General features: G+C 51.7%; 1 protein-coding gene across 3 annotated transcripts; it reads left to right on the forward strand.

The window, feature by feature from the left end:
• The first annotated feature begins 372 nt into the window (after positions 1–372).
• Positions 373–16318, forward strand: PHOSPHO1 (phosphoethanolamine/phosphocholine phosphatase 1). Of its 3 annotated transcripts, none has more exons than XM_077313858.1 (3): positions 788–1132; positions 12268–12388; positions 14129–16318. In XM_077313858.1, the coding sequence occupies exons 2-3, from the start codon at positions 12344–12346 to the stop codon at positions 14888–14890; spliced, it is 807 nt and encodes a 268-aa protein (XP_077169973.1). In that variant the 5' UTR covers positions 788–1132; positions 12268–12343; the 3' UTR covers positions 14891–16318. The 3 variants fall into 3 exon arrangements, with proteins under 3 accessions (XP_077169975.1, XP_077169973.1, XP_077169974.1); XM_077313859.1 differs by lacking the exon at positions 788–1132 and adding an exon at positions 2131–2152; XM_077313860.1 differs by lacking the exons at positions 788–1132; positions 12268–12388 and adding an exon at positions 373–514.
• Positions 16319–18069: the final 1751 nt, after the last annotated feature.

Genomic DNA, 18069 nt, shown 5'->3' on the forward strand with positions numbered 1-18069 from the left:
TCCAGATGTTCATGGACTACAATTCCCATGAGCTAAAGCTGGCAGGGGCTCATGGGAATTTTAGTCCACGAACATCTGGAGGGCCCCAGGTTGAGGATCCCTGACTTGGGGTTCTTCCACCCCCGGCTTTCAAAGTGCACCTTGGCAGCCATGCAGGACCTAATAAAGGCTTGCTTGGAAAGAACCACCCTTCCCCATGCGGAGCGCCCTGCGAGGGTTGCCCTGCGCTTCCCCCTGGCATTCCTGGCGCGTGAGAGGGCTTTGGCTGCGGCTCGAGGCCCTGGCCGAGGCGTCATTCTCGGCGGCCTTATCGACGGGATCTCCCTCCCTCGCTCCCTCCCGGGCCCGGCCCTCTGGCCCCTTGCGAGCCACGCGGGTGCGTCAGAAGTTCTTCCTCGTCCGGGGCCCTCCTGCTGCTGCTGCTGCTGCCGCCGCTGCTGCTGCGGGACCCACGGGCAGGTGACTCAGGCAGCGCTCCGTCCGCAGCGGCTCTCTCGCAGAAGCCATGGCACAGGTGGGTCCCAAGGGCACGGCAGCGCTTCCGCGGCGCCCGGTCAGCCAGTCCGGCCGGCCGGGCGGGGCGCAGACTTGGGGGTCCGCCTGCCGCCTCGCCTGTCCTGGAATGCCCCGGGGAAGGGGGGAGGAGGGCGCGCGCCGCTCCTAAGTGCCGGCTCTCGCTCCGTTGCGGTCTCTCCCTTTTTGATCTGGGCTCGGCGGCCCTTCCCATTGGCTGCTTCGTTTGTGACGCGGGGGGACTGCGGTTGTCCACTGTAGCAAAAGCGCCGGGCTTAGTTTCCGTCTCTTTTCCGAGATCGGTGGGGGGGGAGGGGAGGGGGGGGATGTGCAGGGGGCAGACGCGAGGGAAGGCCCGGGTCGTCTCCGGCCGCGCCCCCCCAGGCCTTCCTGTACATAAGGGGGGGATCTCCCTCCGGGTCCCGCCGCTGCTGCGAGAGTTGGGACTGGGAGGGAGAGCCGCTTCCCTTCTCCTCCCCGCCCCCCCCCCCCGCCTGAAGCCCAAGAAGAACCATGCAGTGAGCAAAGTTCAAGTCTGAACCGAAACTAGGGATTTTCTTCCCCCTCCTCCCCCCCCCCCGCCCCTGCTTCTAAGCCGGCGTCCGATCCAAGAACGCACGTGAGTCTGCCGCGCTTGCGGGGAAGAGGGGGGGGGGCGCGACGGAGAGCGCGGGGCTGGCCCAAGGGCAACGGGGACAGCGCAGGGGGGAGGCTATGAAGAAGGGGTCGCATCCCGGCGCTTGGGCGGGTGGAGGATGGTGCGATCCGGCAGAGAAGTTGGGAGGGGGGATTCTTGGGGCCGTTGTGGGGATGGGGAAGAGGAGTCCTAGCCCTTAGGGGGGTCTCCATCTGGCCGCTGTAATAAAGGGGCACAAAAAGGACATGCAAGCCCCCCGGCCACGCCGGAGGGGAAGGGGGAGAGCAATGGACAGAGGGGTCCTAGCCACACTCCTGCAGGCTGCCCTTGGGCGGCGGAGGGCATCTGTGCCCAGAACGGGCAGGACATGGCCGGGGGAGTGCTGCACAGGGATGCCTCCCCGATTGGCCCTGGGATGAGGATTCTCAGCCCCCCCCCCTCTTGGCTCTAGTCCGGGGGCTCATACAAATCGCACCCCTCTCCCTTGCCCACGACGATTTCCTTAGTGCAGGAGTTACTTCTGTAGGTCTTGTCTGGGGGCTTGGGCAGTTGTCTTGGGGAAGGTGCAAGAGAGAGGCGGGCATCCCCCACCCTTTTCTCTGGTAGCATAGCTGCCGGGGGCTCCCAAACAGGATGGGACCCCAAGAATGACACACAAGGTTCCCACCATGGTAGAAGAAAGAGGGAGTGGGGGGGGCATGCCTTCCCCACATCGCTTCATAAGCATCTTTGGGCATTTGGGAATCCAGGTGTGTCGGGCATCCCAGGGGCAGCAGGATCTGTTGGCCGTGGCAGAATTGGAGCCGGAGAGGAGAGACTGATGCAGGCAGCAAGCAGCCTGGAGGTTATCTCTGGGGAAGAAGCCCCAGCGAGTTGGTTCCTCAGCACCAGATGCTGCCAGATGCTGAATTGGGAGGCTTAACAACTGGATTGAAGGGATCCAAGAAGCAGCTGGATTTAGAGAAGGCTATAAAAAGAATGAACTGAACTGAAGGTCTGAGGGCCAGTACAACCCCCCCCCCCATTCATTCATTTATTTATTTGGACACCGAGACTGGGCCATTGTGGCCATGCTTGGAAACAAGTTGCTAGCAGCAGCTGGGTTATTTCAATACTTATACTCTGCTTTTCTCCCTAATGGTGACCCACGGTGGCTTACATCATTCTTACCTCTTCCAACCTCCCTGTGGTGCAAGGTTAGCCTGAGAGGGGCCCAGGATTACTTAGTGAGCTTCCATGGCAGAGTGGAGATTCGAACCTGGGTCTCCCAGATCCTAGCCCAATACTCTGACCCTCGTTCTGCACTTTTTGACTTACCTATCTGACGTCTCCCGTGGCTTTGTCTTCTAAGGGGTTTTATGTGTCACTGTTTCTTTTTCAAAGAAAGAACAAAGCTGGGAACATTAAAGATGGGCCAGAGTTATTCCAGCAGAAGCTTTTACTTCCTCTGATATGTAACAAAGCCAATGCGCTGAGCCGATCTTTGGAACACAATGCCCTTCCAGGTCTGATGCTATTTAAATATAATCCTGCCGATCTTAGCCCCTCGGTTTATGGTTCTCTTCTGAAATACAGGAGCATCAGGACTACTTTGTCATGCCCCAAACAGGAGATGACATAGAGCAGGGGTAGTCAAACTGCGGCCCTCCAGATGTCCGTGGACTACAATTCCCAGAAGCCCCTGCCAGCATTCGCTGGCAGGGGCTCCTGGGAATTGTAGTCCACGGACATCTGGAGGGCCGCAGTTTGACTACCCCTGACATAGAGAGTGCTGGAGGAAAAAAAAGGGAAGAATGTGGAATCCCAAAGGCTGCATGGGGAGTGTAGGCTCTGTGACGAGCAGATTTTATGTCCTGCCAGGAGCACGAATCTGTGCTCAAGAGCATGGTGTACTCTGATGCTCATGCATAATACAAACTAATTCAACGTACTTAATGATTTGTATTTACATTGCTCCTGTCTTTGGCATAGTGCAGAGTTCGGCAGGGTAGCAAAAACTTGGGACTCCAAAGTACTGAAAGCTGAAATTCTCAAACTATGGGTTGCCATATCCTGTGCCTGTGTCGTACGTCTGTGCAAATACACCCAGCCATGGCAGACAGCCATCCTTTGGACTTGTGAGTTGGGTTTGTTGCCAGGGTGGTGAAGTTGTTAACTGAAGGGCAGGGTGAGGTCATAGCATGTTGTCCCCAATTGTACGTTGCTCTTTTCAAGAGATGTCGGCTGTTACTCAACAGAAGCTGAAAGCCCTGGTTTCTTCACTGCCCCAAATAACTCAGTTTGGCTTGTTGCCATGGCTCCAAACATATTTCCACCCACATCTCTGCACCCACACAGGGCTAATCATTGGGTCCCCCCCCCCCCACACTCCTGCCTCCCAAATAGTTCTGGTCTTCGACTCATCTCCCTGGTATCCCAGCTCAACTTAATCAATAGTTTCTCCTCTAGTGCCTCACGCGGTTGCCCTTGGCCTTCCCTGTCGCCTCTGTCCAGGTAGCAAAATGCCAAACCAAGGTGAGACACTTGGATTCTCTCGGATGGGTCGTAGCAGAAGAGAGACTCATTGAATGCCGTGTTTGCAGTAGTGGCTTAGGCACCTTCAAATATAGCATCGGCGAGTTTCTCTCCCAATAAGCAAGCTTGTTTTTCTTCTGAACGAAAAGATCTGCCAATGTAAACACAGGCTTCTCTGTACAGAGTTTTAGTTCATCCTATTTTAATTTCCTTCTGGCCTGTTTATTCTTCCTTATGTTTTTTTATTCTGGCTCAGGTATTTGGTTGTGTGTTTCCGATCTTGGGGACTCCACAGATCATCCGGCATTGAGCCAGTCATGTGCAGATTGTTGGAAGGAAGCATTTCAAGCTCTATGCCAGCTTTCCCAAAGAGCAATCTGTAGCAGAAACTAACCTGGAAACACCTCCCTAAATGCGTTTTAAAGAAAAACACCCTCTGGATTTGAAAGCATTGGATTAAAACTCCCCGAAACCCACCACGGACATTAAAAACGATTCCCTGTCCCCAACTTGATCCCGTGGCCGTTGTGTAGTTCTGGGCTTCTGCCACAGGGCCCCAGAGTAGTGTGGTAGAATGGTCAGAGTGTCAGACTAGTACCTGGGCGACCCACGTTCGAGTCCCTGCTCCGCCGTGGAAACGCACTGGGACTTTTCTCATCCTAATGTACCTCACAAGGTCGGCGTGAGGATAAAACCAGAGATGATCATGAGCTATTTTGGGTTGCCATTGGGCAGAAAAGCAAGGAATAAATAAAGAGCTTCCTGTTCTGTCTTGCAGAGCTGTTGGAAGGATGAATGAGCTAGGGACTGGAAACCATCCTGTGGCAAACGGCTGTCTTAGAAGAGTTTATAGGGCATTTTGCCAACTTGAGCCTGCTCTAGGCTTAGCCTTACTCAAGGGTATAACAAACCCTGCATCTGGGCCATGCCCCTTCAGGCTTCAGGTAGGAAGCTCAAATGCTCCACACAAACAAATAGAAAATAAACAGGGAGAATTCTAACAGCCTTCTCCCTGAACTGCTGCTTTTCTGCATGCAAGGATTTTAAAAACTGGATTAATATTCATTCATGCAACCCTCTCTCCTGTTACAGCCTGATGTGGGTTCAGCCAGATGCAAATTTATTTCTGTAAAAACACTGGCCAGGTAAAACAGGACCCAGTATAGATTCTATGCATAGGAAGGAAAAGATACAGAGGAGAGAGACAGATGTTTGAGGCTCCATGACGAGAAAAGATTTAGCTCCTCCTTTAAGAGCATTTCTGAATTGCACCCTTATCCCTACTTCTGCATAACACGATGACTTCATTTATCCCCAAGGTGGGAAAATCAAGCACTAAACTTGGGGGATCCTGTAAGGCTGATATCCGAATCTTTCCTCCCTGCCCAGTTCCAGCCGATCCACCCTGCCCCAGATGTCTGCAAAATATAAAAAGGTCTGTCTAGGTCTAGTTCCAAGTGTTAGGGTAATTACATCCTGCCTTTCTGCCCTGACAAGACCCCCCAAAGTGGCTAATAAATTAAAATAATACATTACAAAATGACAATTTAAAACCATTCACCGCTCCCCCTGAAACACAGAGCATTAAATCCAAAATATCTCTCTCTCTCTCTCTCTCTCTCTCTCTCTCTCTCTCTCTCTCTCCCTCCCTCCCTCCCTCCCTCCCTCCCTCCCTCCCCTCCATAAGCCTGTTTCCTCCACCCCCACGGGGGGCCTACGCCTATCACCTATCACTCCATAACTACAAGTATTGTGTCAATAGAAGAAGTCACGTGATGAAGGTTTCGTATCCCATTAAATAAAGATATGTCTGGAAGGTTTGGGCGGGGCGGGGGGGGGGAGATTTGCAATTGCCTTGTTAGAAAGATTATTTAGTTAGGAGCCCCCCAAGGAATTCTGAGATCTGTGCAGAGGAATGGCACACCCGCTTGAAAATCCTTCTCCCCTGGCGCTTCCTTTGCCCAGCCTTTTCAGAGAGCCACCATTTCATCCTTGGGCTTCTCCCTTTTGAATTTGTTTTTCAAAGTGTTTGCTGCTGCAGTTTTCCCGCCCCTGCTGGTGTTTGGATGTGCCGACTGACAAAGATGCGCATGACTCAGTGGGGGAGGGCGGTCGGAGCAGGAGCAATGTTGAGCCTGCCAGCAAAAGGAGTGGTTCGGGGGAGGTTAAGCGAGGACACAGGGAAATCTGACAGCCTGCTGGTGTTTTGACTCCAGCCTGCCTTCGGAGTTGAAAAGGGGGAACTGCTTCTGCTTGACGGGAAGGCAGTTGCGAAATCAGGTGTTTAGAGCTGGGGTGGGGAAACTGTGTCCCTCCAGATGTCCATGGACTACAATTCCCATGAGCCCCTGCCAGCGAATGCCCACATCATGGGCTCATGGGAATTGTAGTCCATGGACATCTGGAGGGACACAGTTTCCCCACCCCTGGTTTAGAGGGCGACACCGAAGGAATTCTGTTGGAACTGGCCCAGTAGAAAAGAGCAGGAGACAATCCGCACCTTAAAGGCTGACCAAATTGGCTCACGCCATGTTAGGCCCTCCCCCTCCCACTTCCTTCCTCAAATTGTCCTCTGCTTGATGGGAAGGAGTGTTGTGTCTCTGTGTTGCGTCTCGCAATGGGGACCCAAAATACAGTTTAAATCCAAAACCAGAGGCAAGCGATATTTCCAAATCTCAGGCTAGTCTGAGATAAGGCTGCCAACCTCCAGGCGGGGCCTGAAGACCTCCCGCTATTATAGTTCATAAGGACATCCGAGGGGGGAAGGGGCGTCCTTTGCAGAGGTTTAGCAGAAGTGACCATTCTATTCTGCTTGCTCAAGCTTTTACTAGAGTCCCTTTAAGCATAGATGGGGGGGGAGGCAAGGATAGAGGTTGATAAAATTATGCATGGCGTGGAGAGAGTTGACAAAGGTAATTTTTTTCTCCCTCTCCCAAAATACTAGACCTTAAGGGCATCCAGTGAAACTGATGAGCGGTAGATACAAGACAGACAAAAGGAAATACTTTTTTACCCCGGTGATCCAGATTTGGAACTGGCTGCCAGAAGGTGTAGCAATGAGCAGCTTTAAAAAGGAGATTCAAATAGATTCAGCCATGGAGACTGAGTGGAACCTCCACATAGAGAGGCACTAGTCCTCGGAATTCCAGAGTCAGGGGAAGGCTCTGAGCCCTGCTGTTGGTCTGCCAGAGGAACTGGTTGGCCACTGAGAGACTAGATGGGCCATTGGTCTGATTCAGTTCTCATGTTCTTGCGGTTTTACTGTTGTCATATCGTGGCTGGTTGATGTTTTTTGTGCATGTGTATTTGCAAGCCACCCAGAACCCAGTTTCTTGGAAGGGGAAATAGGGGGAGACATATATTTCAAGTAATTCCAGAGGTGTTAGTCTGTTGTAGCCAACTCACACAGGAATCCAACAGCACATTTGCCAGTAACAGCTGTTGTTGGCTGGAACGATCTTACACCCAATCTGGGTGAACTGATTTGCGCATTCAGTTCTTTTTACACCAGCTTCTGTGTATAGAGATCTGGCATGCTGTAGCAGCTAGAGTCAGGCAGAAATCTGGGAGATTCAGGTTCAGATCCCCACTTGACCATGGAAGCTTGCTGGTTGACCTGAGCAGTTCCTTGGTGGAATAGGATTCCTCAGGAGGAGGTGGGTTCTCCATCTTGGGAAGTTTTTAAGCAGGGGCTAGAGAGCCATTCAGCAGAAATGCTGATTCTGTGGACTTAGGCAGATTGTGAGTGGCTGGGCAGAAGGGACAGTGCTTGGCTCTTGTGGCCCTTTTCTGCATGCCCAGGGAAATGCTGATCACCACTTTGGGATTGGGAAACAAATCTCTTCCAGGCCAGACTGGCCAGGGATTCTGGGTGGGGGGGCATCATCTGGGCTTGGAATTGAGGTCATTGTGGGTGAGCAGGTAGTTGTGAGTTTCCAGCATTCTGCAGGGGGTTGGACTAGATGACCGTGGAACTCTCTCCCAGCTCTTTGATTCTATGACCTTGGGCCAGTCATTCAAGCTCAGCCTAACCTGCCTTTCAGGGTTGTCGTGTGGATAAAATGGAGACAAGGGAGACACTTTGAGTCCCCACTGGAGAGAAAGGTGCAGTTATAAATGAGGGTTCAGATATTTTTGCTTTAAGCCAAACCCTAGGGTGCAGGGGGTTGGACTAGATGACCCACGAGGTCCCTTCCAACTCTATGATTCTTTGACTTCCGAAACCCAATGCTACGTTACTTAAGAACATAAGAGAAGATCAGGCCAATGGCCCATCCAGTCCAACACTCCACACAGTGGTCCAAACCCAGGTGCCATCAGGAAATCCACCAAGTGGGGACAGAAGAAGAAGAGCTGGTTTTTATACCCTGCTTTTCACTACCTGAAGAAGTTCCAAAGCAGCTTACAAAGACTTTTCCCTTCCTCTCTCCACAACAGACATGCTGTGAGGTAGGTGGGACTGAGAGAGCTCTGAGAGAACTGTTCTGCAAAAACAGCTGGCTGCATGTGGAGGAGTGGGGAATCAAACCCAGCGCTCCAAATTAGAGGCTGCTTTTCTTCAACCACTATACCACACTGGCTCTCAAAGCACTCCCACTAAGTTTGTCTGTTTCTCAGCTCTGCAATGCCAAACTCTGGTACTTCAAAATTCCATTTCCTCGAGCCTTTCCACAAAATGCCTCGTGATTTGTGAGTCGACCTCTTAGGTGTTACAAAATTGGAAGGAGGAAGCAGGGCTGAGTGCACATCCCGGATGCAGTTAAACCAAATTGAGGCCTGCTATCAGGCCAGGGATCTAATAATTTCCAGGAAATGGAATAGCTCAAAGGGCCGACTTGCATGTGCTTGTTCAGCCTGAGCCACAAATTGGCATGTTCCCAAAGCCTGTGAGAGCAGGAGAACATCGGTTCCCTGGCCATATAATTTTGGTTTAATTGTTGGGGGTGGCGGCCCCACACCCTAATCAGTCCCATTAAGAGCGGAGCCTTGGTGGTGTGCCAGAGATGCGATGGTATTCTAGGCTTAATTGCTGTGCTCCTGTGCATGGCCTGAGCTCTGATTCCCCTTCTTCCTGCCATGTGACTCAGAGGGCACATGCTTGTGGTGAGTGGGTATCAGATCTGGGAAGGTTTAAGCAGCCCCTTCACAGTGGGAACAATGAGGACCTGGCAGGGGGTAGCCTCTACAGCTGGGCACCAGTGGGGAGTTCCAGGTTGGAGATTTGAGGATGGCAACGAGGTATGGTGTCACAAAGTTCACCCCCCCCCAAAAAAAAACACAGCCATTACTGCCAGGAAACGGTAGTCAACCTGTGGTCCTCCAGATGTCCATGGACTACAATTCCCATGAGCCCTTGCCAGCACTTGCTGGCAGGGGCTCATGGAAATTGTAGTCCATGAACATCTGGAGGACCACAGGTTGACTACCTCTCTAGACCACCTATGGGTTGTGTTCCTTTTTTGGTTTTGGCCTCAACTTGACCCAGGTGCTTTTGAAACCCTTCTGCCATCTTGGTTGAGGTCAAGGGAAACCCTTCTGCCATCTGCACGGGCCTTGCCAGGTTCCGCACTTGGGCTGCATGTGCCCATCCCGAGCCAGGCTGGTCAGTAGAACACCACCAACAATGTCCCTTGGCTCGCAAGAGAATGATCATTAGACAGAGTGATTATGGAGTTAGCCCCTCGGAGACCTTTTCCGAGAGGGGCTGCCTAAAAACCACAAAATAAATGACTGGAGAGGAGCTGTAATTCTATGGGATCCCCAGGGCCCGCTTGGAGGCCGGTATCCTTGGGAAGAGCAAGATTTGGGAGGAAGATCTTAAATAGTGGGCTTAATTCTATAGTAGGTGATGGCCTTTCAAGGATCTTAGCCCACCATTTAATCTCCTTGACGGGAAGGGATGCGCTATACTTCTGTTAGTGAATGGGGACTTCTGCACTTGTTTATTTTATTTTGACACCCCAGGCTCCTCCCTGATCAGGATGCCAAGTGACTCTCCCCCTACTTTCTCCTCACAACAGCCCGCTTGTGAGGTAGGTAGGCCGGAGCGATTAGGCCGAGTCATTTCTGGCCGTACGGAGGCAGCCGGTGTGAATGTACAGCCCTGAGCCATCCTCCTGAGGGTGCCAAAAGCAGCTGGAGGCTAAAATAAATAGCTGACTTGGCCAAGTCTGTTCCCTCGGTTTGTGGCAGAGCATGGCTGGAGTCAGAATCCAGACCCCTCCGTCTGCCCCTCCTCCTCTGCCAGCGCATAGGGGCGCATGGAGAATAATTAATCCCTTCTTTGAATCCTGGTTTTGTGGCATAGGAAGGTCATGCATGCACACTCTGGCTGGCTACGGGGCAGCCAATGCTAAAAATCTGTAGTCCCCCAAAGTACACTACTAGAAAAGAAGAAGAACCAGTGCCACGTCTCGCTGTATTGCTGTATTGAATTGGTGGGACGTGGCCCTGCTCACACATCCCACACCGCTTGCGAGGGGGAGGGGGGAGCAGCCCAAGACAGAGAACATCCTGTGAAACGGAAAACATTAGCGCTTTGCCATCTGCTGCAGCAAAGGAGCTCTTGCTCAGCCGCAGCTCTGCGTGTGCAGCCAACAATAGTTTCTCCACCCGGCCTGGCTCTAGGGAGCTCAGCAGGGCTGGCCCTGGCGACCACTTGGAAGGGTGAATGCCAGGGTTGTGATGCTATGAAGAACGCCAGGGTTGTGACGCTACGAAGAACGCCAGGGTTGTGACGCTATGAAGAACGCCAGGGTTGTGATGCTACGAGGAACGCCAGGGTTGTGACGCTACGAAGAACGCCAGGGTTGTGACGCTACGAAGAACGCCAGGGTTGTGACGCTGGGGCAGGCCATGGCAAACCGCCTCTTGCCTGGTATCCCGACTATCTTAGGGTCTCCCGGCTACATCGCACACGTGCCATGTGCTAAATAATAATCATAAGTCAATAGTCGTCCCCCCCTCACCTTGGAGGGAGGGAGGGAAGGTAGATGAGACACCAGCAGGCTCAGACCTTCCGCCTCCCCCCGCTGCAGTTTTGGGGATGCCTGGATTGCCCCACTTCCTCCAGGATGGGTTTGAATCTAGTGGCCATCGTAGTGTGCCTTCATCATTCCAGCCTTAACCCAGTTGGATTTGGTGTCCCTGCAAAGGGATGAGATGCACAAATGTCACCAAGCTTGAGCTCCAGGATGGAGGGGGGCGGACCCTGTCCCTAGCCAGCCACTCCGTTGAGCAAAGGGTGTTTGCATCCTGACAGCCTGCTTTTGCTTTTGGCTAATGTGTGAAGCCTTTCTCCCGTGTAAGTGGAAGGAGAGCCCCTCGAAGTGGAGGGAGGCTCTTTGTAAGGTGCTTGGATCCACCTGACAGCACGGCTGTGGGTGTTTCTAAAATCCAGTTCGGTTTATCCCTCCTGAGCTGGTCCTTCCAGGCACCAAAGCCAATCTCTTCTTCCCTCAGTAGGGGGTTCCTTACCAAATATACCTACAGAAACAGAAGGAAACTGACAGAGGGAACATTGCCTCTCCAAAACTTAATGGTCTCCCTGGTGCCTCTGAACTTGAATCCTCTCCCCGGCGAGGACAGGCTGGGGGGCTTGGGAGTGTTCAGCCTGGAGAAGAGGCGGTTGAGAGGGGAAATGCTGGCGGGGGCTCATGGGAATTGTAGTCCATGGACATCTGGAGGGCCACAGTTTGTCTAGAATCACCTGGGCTGTGGGTAGATTCCTTTCTCTGGAGGTGCTAAAAAGCTGGGCGGTCACCCTTCTGAGTGTGCACATCCGCGCATTATTTGAGTCACCAAGATGCTGTGAAAGCACAGACACTGTGTCTGTTTCCAAGCATTCCTGTGCAGTCAATTTCTCCCAGTTTGCAGTGGAAACCAGCCATGCCCAGCACTGACTGGCTGCTCTCCATCCCTCCACTCTGCCTCCTTCTCAGAGCTCTTTGGCCATTCTTTCCAAATTGGTTTTCTCTTACATAAGTGGTTTGCTTTTACATAAGGCAATTAATGAATGCTTAAGTGCTTGCGCAGTTGTTGTGAGGATGAAGTGGAAGAGGGGAGAATGATGGGGAAAGCCGTTCGGAGACTTCGTGGGCGAGAAAATTTAGTGTTGCCTCCATGTCACAGCTGTGGTATTCCTTGCGGGTCTCCCTTCCGAATGCTATCCAAGGGATGGCCCTGCTTGGAGCCTGAGATCTGGCCAGATCAGGCTAGCCTGGATTAGGTCAGGGTCGAAGAAGTATTGGGTATAAATGCATCCGTGTTTGCTTACCATTTTTCTTCACCCATCAATCTCATGCAGCAGAATTTCTCTTTCTGACCAGCAGAGGTCAGTAGAACATAGGAAGAGGTTTTCTATTTGACACTTGAGTATTTGCTCAGATACCAAGTTCAAATCCCCAGTTCACGCATGTGGGTTTATCCCATTCTTGCTGCGGAGTTTGATTTCAGACTGCGTGACTTAGTCTTCCAGCTCCTACTGAATGCAGCCCTTGGGATTTTTATGGCCTGCCTCTGACTGCAGAGAGACAGTGTAGGGTAGCGGTTAGAGCTTTGTCCACACCCACCCAAAAAATGACGACTTGTGGTTTGTTTGGCAGCCAAGAGGCCTTGATGCAGAGAGAGTGTCGCTCACGGGCCAGTGTACCGTGGTGCCCACTAAAGTCTTGATTGAGGATGAAAAGGTGCTTCGAAGGTGTCGGGCTGCGGTGCCTCCTCAAGGTGAGCACACTTCTTGCTGCAAGGCAGACGCTCCGGCCACCCTCTCTGTGGTCCACAGGGGCTCATATGTTCTTCTTCCTCAGTTAAAGCCCCAGCAGCCTCAGTGCCACACTGGCTTCCTCGGTTCCTTTCCCTCTGCCACACATCCTATTTTGGCCCCGCCTCCCTCTCGCTCTCACTCTTGTCATTGGCCGACATTTCTCAGTTTGGAATGTATATAAGTTCACATCCCAAGGTGAAACGGGTACAAAAGTAGTTCAGAGGTGCGGAGGCAGGCTGGTGTGGCTCAGAAACTGTGCCTCTCCAAAACTGAGCAGGTTTTCCTCCGGACAAATAGGGTTGCCATCCTCCAGGAGGTGGCTGGAGATCTCCTGGGATTACATCTGATCTCCAGGCGGCAGACATTGGTTCGCCTAGAGAAAATGGCCGCTTTGGAATATGGACTCTGGCCCTGGACCCAGTTGAAGTCTCTCCCCACCCCACACCCTGCCTTGTTCTAATGCCCCCCCCCAAAAAAAATGTCCAGGTGTTTCCCAGCCCAGAACTAATAACCTTAGTTGCAGTTGACTCTGTTATAATGAGGACTATTACCTTTTTTGCCTTTAGCTGACAGCTGAAGATCTTAGGAAGTCCAATTCCAACCAGGCTTCTTATGCAGAGAATGGTTTGGGATTTAAAACAAAAAATCCATGTGACATTATAGTCACCTTTTCCCTTCCCAAATCTGCCTTGTGTTCTGAAATTCTCCTGCCTCCCATCCTTGCCCTTTTGGGATGCTGCCATGGACGTTTCAAGCCGGTAATGGACCTGTTCCCAAAAGAGCGTGACCAGGCTTAAGAAGGCTGCAAAGCCTTCCTGGGAGCTAAGCTCCTTACGGTCAGAGCTGACGATATAAGAGGAACAGATTAAGGTCCCAGCCAAGCTTGAAGGATGCCCAAAGATGCTGTCATTTGCTTGCATCGCTGTGGATCCAGATGGACTCCCTGCTTAGATAGTTAGGCTTGTCTCCCACTGGTCTTTCCATAAGCACAAGGCAAGTCACTGGCATTCAGGGGCAACCGGCAGCCAAAGGCAGCAGCATGAAAAGCACTGCCTGACCTGGACAGAGCAGGGCCTGTTTCTGAAATCCTGCACCGATGAGGACTGTTAAGAGCACCAAATGGCTGCTAAGGCTCCGTTTAAATGCCTCCCCAGTTGGAAAGGCATTTAAAGGGAGTAGGCAGGGCACCTGTCAATCATCAGTCCATGGGCGCACTGGACGTGCTGGTTACTTCTCTGGCTTTAGAGCATTCTACATGTTGTCAGAAGTACCTGGCTCTTTTTTATGAGGTATGATATAGATGACTATTGAGCCACACGGTTTCCTTTTTTGATTACTGTATCACCCCATGTGATTTCCCCTTTGTGTAACTTTGATTTTCGATACATTTTATAGATTGCCCAACTATCTTTTCTCCCCGGTCTCACCCTTGAGGCAAAGCACATTATTTCTCTTGCACTGGTGGTGGGGAAGCACTGGTGAATGCAAGATCCTTGACACTGTGGCTTCCACTAGAATCATAGAATCATAGAGTTGGAAGGGGCCATACAGGCCATCTAGTCCAACCCCCCTGCTCAATGCATAGAATCATAGAGTTGGAAGGGGCCATACAGGCCATCTAGTCCAACTCCCTGCTCAATGCAGGATCAGCCAAAAGCATCCTAAAGCACTAATGGGTCTTGTGTCTGTGATTGGTGCAGGATGGGAGTACCGTGGCCACGCAGCCCTCCAAATACCTCCTCATCTTTGACTTTGACGAGACAATCATCAACGAGAACAGCGATGACTCCGTCGTCCGGGCCCTTCCTGAGAAGCAGCTTCCAGAGACAATCCGCCAAACCTACCGTGAGGGTTTCTACAACGAGTACATGCAGAGAGTGCTGAAGTACATGGGCGACCAAGGTGTGAAGATGGCCGACTTCAAAGCTGTTTATGAGACCATCCCTCTCTCGCCGGGCATGCGCGACCTCTTCCAGTCCCTCTCCAAACAGCAGGAGCACTTTGAAATCATCCTGATCTCTGACGCCAACATGTTTGGCATCCAATGTGCCTTGAAGGCCACCGGCGCCTACTCCCTCTTCCGCAAAATCTTCAGTAACCCGTCCAGTTTTGACAAAAGGGGCTACTTCACCCTAGGCCCGTACCACTCACACAGCTGCCCAAGATGTCCGGCTAACATGTGCAAGCGCAAGATCCTGACAGAATACCTGGCCGAGAGGTCTCATGAGGGAGCCAGGTTTGAGAAGGTCTTCTACGTTGGCGATGGAGCCAATGACTTCTGCCCGTCTGTGGCTATGAAGTCCACGGATGTGGCGTTCCCTAGAAAAGGCTACCCAATGCACCGGCTGATCCTAGAGATGGAGAAGAGCCAGCCTGGGCACTACCAGGCTGCAGTCGTCCCTTGGGATTCAGCTCTCGAAGTCTGGAGCTGTCTCCAAGAAGCCCTCAAGAAGAAATGTTGAGAAGACCTGGTGGTGGAAGCAGCAGCTCGACGTCACCCTCCGGACAGCATACCTCCCTTGTTCTTGGGGTCTGTGCTGGGTTTCTCTCTCTTGCTCACTCAAAGCCTTCATCTATGGAGCTTCCCTTCCTTTGATCTCGGGATGAGGGTCCTCTATGCAGCTAGGATATCCATTCAAAGACGGGTGGGTGGATGACTGGCCATGCAGCTCTGTATTCATCTTTTGAGAACTTTTTTTTTTGCTTCCAAGTTCCCTAAACGCATTCTCTCTCAAGCACATTCTCCGAAGCATTTGGGGGATCTGGGGAAGGCTTCTGTTGCCGCCAAAGCGCTTAAGCCAGGCAGGGGACCTCCCTGGCATTTGTCAGTCTTGCTCCATCCAATGGGAGATCAGAATCTTTTGATGCTGCCCTGAAAAGGAGGAGGACTCAGGCTGCTGGAGAAGGAAGCATGGCCATTTTAGCCTGGGGCCCAGCCTCCTGCCTAGTCTGAATACTTTGCCTGTCATAGGGCTCAACTTGTGTGGAACATGAACAACCCAAACCCAGCTGCGTAGAAGAAGACTCCCTTGATTTTGAGGGGTGGGTGGGAACTGCTCTCCGGCACAGTCATGCAGGGCGTGTCGGTGCTGCTCAGGGAAAACAGGAAAACTCACAAACAAGAAACTTAGCACTGGTAGGAGAAGGTCCATAGGCTAAAGAGGTGCGATCTGAGCTAGGGATGGCCAAGAAGAAGGAACCAGCTAAGGAAGGAACCTGCTTAGAAGCAGACCCCCACTTCTGTAAGGACGTGTCCAAACTGGGACTCCATTGCTTCCGTGTCCTGATCTTCCCACTTGAATGCACTTCCAGGCATTACGGACCTTTTTGGCTAGTATGGACTATGTGTGCCCCCATGGCCTTCCCCAGTAAATGGGGGGGGGGGGCTTAGGGCTCAATCCGATCATATATTTCACTCTGTCTTCAAGATACAGATTGTAGCCTCAATTTGCCTTGGGGCTTTGCACAGAAGGTCAAAAGGGTTTAACGGCTCAACTTCCACTTTGCGCTCCTCGAAACTGGTTCCCATCTGCTCTGTTGTCAGCATTTCAAGAGAGGAAGGGTGTTTTCTCCTTTTAAATGCCAGTAGCGTTTGATTTAAACGCCAGTGGTTTTAAGTGCCAACAGCAGGGTGGCTTTGAATAGGGAAATGGAGGTTAAATGGTTAAACCCTCTCCTTTCTTGCATGGCTCCGAGGTGCACTGAGGCTGTGTAAAGGGTGCCACATACATGGCATAAATCAGAGTGAGGTGTGTGATCTCCATTTCTATGCACAGGCACATGCTGTAGTTGGAACTCCTTACTGAAATCTTTACCAAAGTGACTACATTGACCAGGGGGTCATGATGCAAATTCATCATCATTTTAAAATAAAACAGATGGGGAGGGCAGTCCGTTCTTACATTCATTTTGTATCAGTTTAGCTGCTATGGCTCACACATACAGACACATAATATGCCCCTTGAATCCTGGGAGCTACTGGACATTCAGTTTAACAGCGCCAGGCTAAGCAGAGCTTAATTCCTTCTCAGTCCGTTGATTCCGATGGGCTTGGAAGGGTGTGATGTCGCTTAGGGTGACCCCTGCAAAGCTGGCGAATAGGGGAAGGAGGAAAGGAGGGTACAGAAATTGGGAAACAGATTTGAATCCAGAGCAGTTGTCAGGAAGCTTCTTTCTCCTTTCGAGGAATGCAGCCTATCAGTACAAACACGTCTGCCCATGGTGCTGGGGGGGGGGGGTTGCATCTCAGGCTATAATGCTACGCCCAGTTATCGACTGAGCCTGGTTGTACCCCGTGCAGCAAAATACAGTGGTCCAGCCAGGGTGGCAAGGGTAACCAAACGGACTGTGCAATTTTAGACCCAAAGCAGAGGTGATCCCCAAGGCTGCCAGGCTCCAGATAGGGCCTGGAGATTCCCAGAATTAGAAACTATCTTCCAGCGACGGAGATTGGTTCCTCTGAAGAAAGCTGCTGTTTTGGAGGGTGGGCTCCGTGGGATTATCTGCTTAGGTCCCACTCCTCCCCAAAACCTTCCCTCCCCAAAATCTCAAGGTACTTCCCAGCCAAGGCCTGGTGATCCTTTAAAAAACAAATTTATTGGATTGAGAGTTTCTAGCCACCTTTGCAGGGTGTGCTGTTTTTTTCCGTTTCTGGGAATGATGAACGTGAGCCCACTTTTGTGCAGCTGTCCTTCCTTTCCAGCCTAATTCCGTCTGCCGCCTTCTGCCTCATTTGAAGGCCCAGCCTTGTGCCTGCTGCACTCATCTCTCTTGCTGCTGTGCTCCTTCCGTAACCAGGCCTTGGTCCTTTGGCAGGAGAGATGCGACCAGCCCTGCCTGCAATGCCCTTTGCTTCCGTTTGATGATGTCCTTTCCTCTTTCCTCTGGTCTGTCCAGCTCTGTTGGAACTTAAGCCATGGAAATGTCTTTTGTAAGCAAGAAAAGAAAAGAAAAAACCTATATATCTCTAGCAAACAATCCTGGCTCTGATGGTGTCATGTTGTTACCAAAATCTGAAGTGCAGTCCTTTCTGCTTCGTGTTCCTGGAAGGAAGAAGGGCTGTCCCCCACCCCATCTATGTAGTAAGGTTGAGGAGAACGGGGCTGTCCAAAGAGGAGTTCTGTAGACATAACCCTAGAACAGATTACCATGAGGTTGGCTAAGGCTCATGGATGGAGCATCTGCCTTACATTCAGAAGGACCCAGGTTCAACCCCTCATACACAGCTCTAATTAAAAGGATCAAGGAACAGGTAATGAGCATACTTCTCTATGACACAAAGGAGAGCGCTACCAGTCAGAGAAGGCAATAGCATCTTCCGTAGACTCAGGGCCTGACTCAATACAAGGCAGTCTTGTGTGCTCATGACCACGTAGCCACCAAGAGATGGATTCTACCAGGTTTTCTGCTGGAGGAAGAGAGGGTTGGACAACCCAAAAAGCTATGTTTGGGACTGTGGAACCCATAAAGAGAAAACCCCAGTGGGAGAGGGCCTGTATTTAGGAGTCCTCGGGGGACTTCAGTTCTAAAGTGCCAGGAGGGTCTGATTTGGACCAGCATCCCAGGAGGGGAAGTGGCTTCCCCTGGGAACTCTTTCCCAACCCGCTCCCATTCCACACACAGCGGATATGGATAATGCACT

The sequence above is a fragment of the Paroedura picta genome, chromosome 16 (genome assembly GCF_049243985.1).
Source record: "Paroedura picta isolate Pp20150507F chromosome 16, Ppicta_v3.0, whole genome shotgun sequence".
Classification (NCBI taxonomy): domain Eukaryota; kingdom Metazoa; phylum Chordata; class Lepidosauria; order Squamata; family Gekkonidae; genus Paroedura; species Paroedura picta.

Bases quoted from the DNA above. Each gene is read 5' to 3' on its own strand.
- PHOSPHO1 (XM_077313858.1), top strand. From the start codon at position 12,344: ATGAAAAGGTGCTTCGAAGGTGTCGGGCTGCGGTGCCTCCTCAAG. The intron at 12,389-14,128 runs GTGAGCACACTT...TGATTGGTGCAG, and splicing joins GGCTGCGGTGCCTCCTCAAG to GATGGGAGTACCGTGGCCAC.